This window comes from Polyodon spathula, chromosome 5 (genome assembly GCF_017654505.1).
Source record: "Polyodon spathula isolate WHYD16114869_AA chromosome 5, ASM1765450v1, whole genome shotgun sequence".
Classification (NCBI taxonomy): Eukaryota; Metazoa; Chordata; class Actinopteri; order Acipenseriformes; family Polyodontidae; genus Polyodon; species Polyodon spathula.
Genome location: NC_054538.1, coordinates 19,068,541 through 19,075,394, shown reverse-complemented (window position 1 = coordinate 19,075,394; position 6,854 = coordinate 19,068,541). Strand labels below are relative to the sequence as shown.

Genomic DNA, 6,854 nt, shown 5'->3' with positions numbered 1-6,854 from the left:
GCGACTATTCTCAGGAACTAAATTGGAAACAAAATAACATAACAGGGCTCTACAGTGTGACTAATTTGGTTGCATATGCGATAAAAAAAATTTGCTTGTGCAAATGTACTTAGGTGCATGTGTGCCACTAGATATTTCTAAAGGTTGACTATAAAAAATAAACAAGGGGGCTCCTGAGTGGTGCATCCAGTAACGGCACATTTGTGTGGAGTGCAGGGTGCACCCTATAGCCTGGAGATTGCAGGTTCAAATCCAGGCTATGTCATTGCCAACTGTGACCAGGGGTTCCTAGGCACAATTTGGCTGAGTGCTGCCCAGGTATGGAGGGCTTAGATCAGAAGGGCAATCCCCAGTTCAGCATGCACCAGCAACCCCTGTGGCTGATAGGGCACATGCACATCTACAGTGGAGCCATTCAGGTCTGTGTTGTTCTGGTGAACAAGAATTAGATATGAGAAGAGAGAAAGAAAGAACAAGATGTGTATGTTATTTGTTCTTTTATACTTCAAACAAATATGTCATAAAGTTGCAAAATCATGGCTTACTGTATTTGAAAGTGTATCTATTAATATAGTAATATTTATAAATATTTACAAATGCAGAGTAGTTGCTTTCTACATTTGATTTTAATGTAACCTAATGTCCCTATATTAATCGGTTAAAGACAACTAAACCGTAACAGAGATAATAAGGCTTTAAGTTCAATAAGCTTCAGTTAATTTTGAAGTCACAATGTCTTGAACATATCCTTGGACATTTGGTTTCTTGCACAATTTAATTTCAATGCACTTTGTTATTTGACAGTCAATGGCATCATCACCTTTCTCACCAGTCTAATAGTGTGCGATCATCTTCGCACGAGTCAACCGCAGTCTTGCAAGCAGCAGCAATATCCTCAGCCATGTTGATTCACCAAACTGCTGTTGTTAAATCCCCCGCCCCGACGAGCGCCAAAACAAAAACGCGATGAACAAAATTCACATGTTGGTGTCTTTACAAGAAATGAGCAATGAAGGTAATATTGTTATTTTGATGTTTCCACTCGTGAAAAAGGTTACACAAGTCTACAGATCTGAAGGGACTGAATGTGTGTGAACTATATAGTATTTAAATATGTATCATGTACTTAAAACACCAATATATGTCGTTTTTTTTTTTTAATCATTACCTGAAAAAGATCTGGGTACCCGGTTCCGGATTTTCTACTTGTGTTGACCTCCTATATATATATATATATATATATATATATATATATATATATATATATATATATATATATATATATATATATAATATAATATAATTATATATTCAAATGAGTGCTGGTAGTAATGTATAATACATAAGATTGAGTGCTGGTAGTAATGTAAATAAGTAATACTTTTCTGTATGTCTGAAATGTATCTTCTGTATGTCTGAAATGTATCCCAATCATATACAATTTCATTCACACTATCAATGAAGGATTAATAAGGTATATATGTGTTTGATATTAAGTTAAATTTGATATTTATTCTTGAAGATTGTTAGCAATTTTTTTACTACTAGTCAATAACAGATTCACAGAGAATACAATCAAATTTTAATTCAGGAGTTAAATATATGTGAAAAGTGCCTCATAGTAGCACAATATATTTAAAATGAAGGGAAATGCTTGTGTTGGGTTTTTGTATATGTGAAACACTCATGTCTTTAACAATGGTATTCAATAAAACCTTTTTTTTTTTTTTAAAGTAGTTTCTCTTGTGTATATTTTCTTCTGAAATTAGTATTTGGACCCACAACACAAACAGTTTTTGAAGACTGTTTTAATGACCAACCACTTAATCCACTCCCAGGTTTTCACATGTTGAAAATTGCTTAGTTGCCTAAAAGTCTGGACTTCTCTTTTGTTTAGGCTGACAGAAAAGCCCAGTTCAGATATCTGTTTTCATGAGGATACATGTTTTCAAAGACAAGTGAGCAAGCCAAGCATGCAGAGGGTTATGAGTGTATTCAGTGACATGCATATCTTACCACTTATCTTCCATTACCAAAGTATTTACACATTTCAGGCATGGTAATTAATGATCATCCAAAACATGATTATACAAGACCTGTAGTTACAGGAATTGGCTTAAGGACAGATTAAATTATCTTTTTTTTTCACAGGCCAGTCGTGAAATGATTAGCACTCAGCAAACATTTATATGGCAGTGTATTTTAAAGTACATTCATGCATAAAACAGAATACAATCAGCTCATCAGAGTTTGTAGCATTGTAAAAAAGGCTTTTAAAACATATGATTTTTTTGTATGCTGTCAATATCCCCACAGAAATTAGAAGAAATATAGGCCCATAACCACAAAAAACAAACAAAAAAAAAAAACCCCACAAAAAACCCCAAAAACGATAAACGACAGGAATCCTTTGGTCAAAATCCTTTACTGATTTGTTTTCTTTCTGTCTGAAATTGATACCAGAGTGAAAATATTACAAGATTATCCCATTTTCAAAACACTAAACATTTTCATCTCTGGCACAATGAGCGACTGAAGAAAAAGTATGAGGATCAGAACAATACAAATTGAAATTTATAGCCCCAAACCACTAAATATTACATTTTTGAATTAATGTCAAGCTTGAGAACTCCAGGTTTCTTAACAAGTACATTCAACCACATTTAGAAGTACTGATGCAAAATTGATTCACCAAGATACAATAATAAGTTTACAATAATATCCTTCTCTTATTTATGGGGGTTGGGGAGGTCAGGACTTTTAGGAATTAAAGAAGACAGGCCTATTTTTTTTTTATTTTTACTTACATTGGTCAAGTCCACACTTTAGGGTTTATACAGGGTTGGCAGTGGCATAAAGTCCCTACTTGTTGGTACAGGCAGAGAACACAGCACAGGAACACAATTATGCAAAAGAAAAAAAAGAAACAGTTGCTATTGGGTGTGCTGTTGAGGCCTATATGTGAATATCACATGGTTAATTAACTAAGGGCTGTTATAAAAATGTGTGTGTTGAGGCCTCAGCTTACTCACACAGACAGAATGGCATCAATAGGTGATGTTAACACTCAATTTCTTTCACTGCGACCTTGTGTTCCCCACGGCTTGTTCTGTGCCCGTAGAAAATCTTACATTCTACTTCATCTAGACAAGCCACAGCATGTGTGGATGAATCTTAAGCGATGTTCTGCCAGTTCTGTAATATGGATGCACAAAACAAATGATCCTCTGCCTTGTCTTGAAACCCTGGGAACACTTATGGAGTCATGCCTTGGGGGGAAAAAAAGTTGCAGTTTCTCCTAAAGCATCACAAATTCATCTTGAATTTAAATAAGCACCTTTTTTGTGAAATGAAAGCAAGGGGTTGTGGGTTGGGAAGGAGGGGCTCAATAAAGAACATAAGAAAATGTACGAATGAGAGGCCATTTGGCCCATCTAAGCTTGCCTATTTCCTAGTAGCTAATTTGTCAAGTTAGCTCTTAAAGGATCCAAGTGATTCTGCCTCAACAACATGACTGGGTAGCCCATTCCACCAATCCTCACCACACTGTGCGAAGAAGGGTCTTCTTCCCTTAGTCTTAAATCTAAAGCACCAGTCCTAAGATGAGTCTAGTCTTGGTAACCATGTCTTAAGCCATCTCAAGAATTATACACAGCATAGATAAACATGAAAACATTTTTTTTTTGCATCTTTCATTTACCAAATATAAAATGAGGTATATACTGTACATGGATGAAGGAATCAGCAGAAATGTGTTCTTGTCAACCCATCACACAAGATCAGGCTGGCCCCGGTACTGTGTTGCTATGGATGTAAAACTTAAAACTAAATAAAGTCAGCAATGGTTTCCACGAATGCATTGTTCAGATGTTGATGTTGTTTACTTGGAAAACGTGCTGTGTGTGTGTGTGTGTGTGTGTGTGTGTGTGTGTGTGTGTGTGTGTGTGTCTGTCAGGCAGTTTGATGCAGGAAAAGAACACCTACTGACAGCTCTTCATTGTAGAATTGCTGATCCAATGGCTTGCTCAGAGTCATTATTTCTTTATCAATTGTTTCCATCCATGTTCTTAATGAAAATTACAGGATATTGCACGCTGGTCAGCAGGAATAAGACCAGCTTAGGCATGAGTAAGAATCACACACAAACACTAAGTTATGCGTATAGGTATGATATCCATGGTGCCATGGAGAATATTTAATTGAACTCAGAACTGTAGAGTTGTGAACCTGCATACACTGAATGAGGAGAAGGGTGCATTTCAAGGAAGCACCATTAAGTGGTAAATGCAAAATGTTACTGCGGACAATAGAAATTAGACACAAAGCTAGCAAAAACAGGAAAAGTTTACAATCATCAAAAGTAATGCTAAAATCCCCTACTTAAAATATATTTATATTTTTGCATTACTGTACATTCATTTTCATAAACATTTTTTGCCCCACTTACCCTACTGTAGTTCGCTTTAAACTTTAATGCCTGGTATTTACAGTTGCAGGCAGAGAAAGGACAAGAGCAGCTATTGGTTCTTTCACAGTCACTCTGTGTCACCGTCTGATCCTGTGCACCCCTTCATTAAAGCTCACATTTTCGTCCACATCGCTACAGAAAGACAAGATGCAGTGTAGTCTCATCAATGCCTTCCTGTCTTTACAAACGTTTCAAATTACATACCACACGGTACATGTAGAAAGCCGATTCAATACATGTCCCGGGTACTGCTTTCTGATAAGAGTCCCTGACTGTGTCTTACAGCTTGGCCCAAATCAGAAAAGGTAGCACTGAACTAACCAAATGGTGGAAAAATACTACAGTACTGCTGTAGCACAGCAGCCTACATTTTGTACCATAGAAACAACCATCCTTGGCTTGTTTTTATTACCCCCAATAGGAAGCTGAGCCCAGTAACACTACTGTTTTAATCAACATGAAAAAAAAAAAAAAACTAAAACTTAAATACTGTAAAATTTAGTATAGGCATTGAATAGCAAGACCAATGGAAACCATAGTCAGCTGATGTTTTTCATGGTTTCATACACTTTAATAAGTGCAGATGGGAAATATCTGTCCAGAATCCCCCCTCCTGGTTAATATAAAAAAGTAGAAATTCTATTTTTAAAGTTTGGGACTAAAAACAAACGAACCAAAAAAACAAGCAAGACGCCAACAATTGACCTGAAGTTTATAGATCACAAACAAGGGTGAGCTACTAGCTAGCTAATAGGTTTGGTGCCATCTCTTCGGCCAGTCTTTTTCAACCCAGAGCTGCAGCACCTTAAGGACGTCAATCCTCTTGTAGAGCTTGCAGAGGTCTATCAGCTGCTCCACTGTCTTCTCGCTGTTCCGCAACAAGAACTCCAGGGTGGGGCTCTGCTGTGGCCGGTGCTCCAGGAAGCACAGCTCGTCGTAGCTCATGCCCCACTTGCTGGCAAAGTTCCTCCAGTTTTTGACGGTGGGGTGGTGGGTGTCTAGCTTTAGCTGCAGCTTGTACAGCAAGTCTTCATCGTTCATTAAGTCACTGATCATAGGAGGCGGAGTGGAGGGAAGAGACGAGCAGCAGCATTTCTCACACGGGCCGTCTGTGCAGGGAAGACAAAACAAAAATAAATAGTTCATATATATTGTAGCATGGTGGTGGAGTGGGGGGGGGGGGTTGTTGTGGGAGTCAGGTAACAAACCTGGCTCCAAGTGAAACTGATTATTATTTGTTGATTGCTTTTTTGTTTTGGCAGTTGGCCTTGTCATTGTAAATTGAGACCAGCTGCCAAGTATAAAATGAGACCTCAGGGTCTCCTGTGTGAAGAGCCCCGACTATATGGCGTAGTCTGGCAAATCAGTCAGGGACCGGTACATGTTTAACATGTTTATGGTTTTTTGTACCATTAAAAGTGCGCAAGAGCGCTAAAACTCAATCCTTTGTGTTGGGTGAAGCTCAGTTAAATTATATATATATATATATATATATATATATATATATATATATATATATATATATATACACACACACACACACACACACACACACACACACACACACACACACACACACACACACACACACACATTGCTGTACAAAAGTGTTATATTTTTAACAATAGTTAATGTATAGAATCTGTAAATATCTGGTACAGACTGAAGATGACAGTTTTTACTGTTGCACAAAAATGACTACAAAAGATTTAGAAGTGAGTAGTTTTTCGAGATTTACGATTATACTGTATTTACTGTATAATCGTAAATGTCAAAAAACTACTCACTTCTAAATCTTTTGTAGTCATTTTTGTATTACTTTAGTATAAATACATGTTAATTTGGATTCATATGTTGTTTTTTTCTGACTTTATGTGAACGAAAAGACACACGTTTGCCCGTTTTCCCATTGGAAATAGTGATATTTTGAAATATCACTGTCCTGGTCAAAAAAGCAAAGTTTGTGGGGAATAATAGGCACTTTCTATACTTTTGAGGCATAAGCAATTAGGAAATAACACTTACTACCCAGGAACAAAAATTGTGTTACATAGTGTTATAAGTAATGATTTGTATTTATTGTTTTCATGCTGTTTAACTTTAACAAATTAATTCAACAATCATTTCTTCATGAATAAGTTATTTAAATTCTGTTGTCAATTCAACACTTGTCTTCTTTCTATTCCATAAGGATATTATCTTGAACTATTGCTCATCCTTGTTAGACAGCTTTTTGAGGCTTCCAGTCCAGGGTTTGTCAATTACAGATGATGTTTCTCTGTACTTGTTGATTATGCTTCAGATACCACACCTTGAAAAGTTTTTCCTTCTTTATACAAGTCAAGGTTGTTATAATAGTAGAAAACATCTGCTAGGTAGTTACACA

The 6,854-nt window shown here is 36.6% G+C and overlaps 1 protein-coding gene across 1 annotated transcript in view; it reads right to left on the bottom strand.

The window, feature by feature from the left end:
• Positions 1-1,793: 1,793 nt before the first annotated feature.
• Positions 1,794-6,854, bottom strand: part of edaradd (EDAR-associated death domain) — a 36,137-nt gene continuing 31,076 nt past the window's right edge. The window contains exon 6 of the mRNA XM_041249947.1: positions 1,794-5,577. Within this exon, the coding sequence (XP_041105881.1) occupies positions 5,216-5,577 (362 nt within the window). The 3' untranslated portion in view covers positions 1,794-5,215. The remainder of the gene's footprint in view (positions 5,578-6,854) is intronic.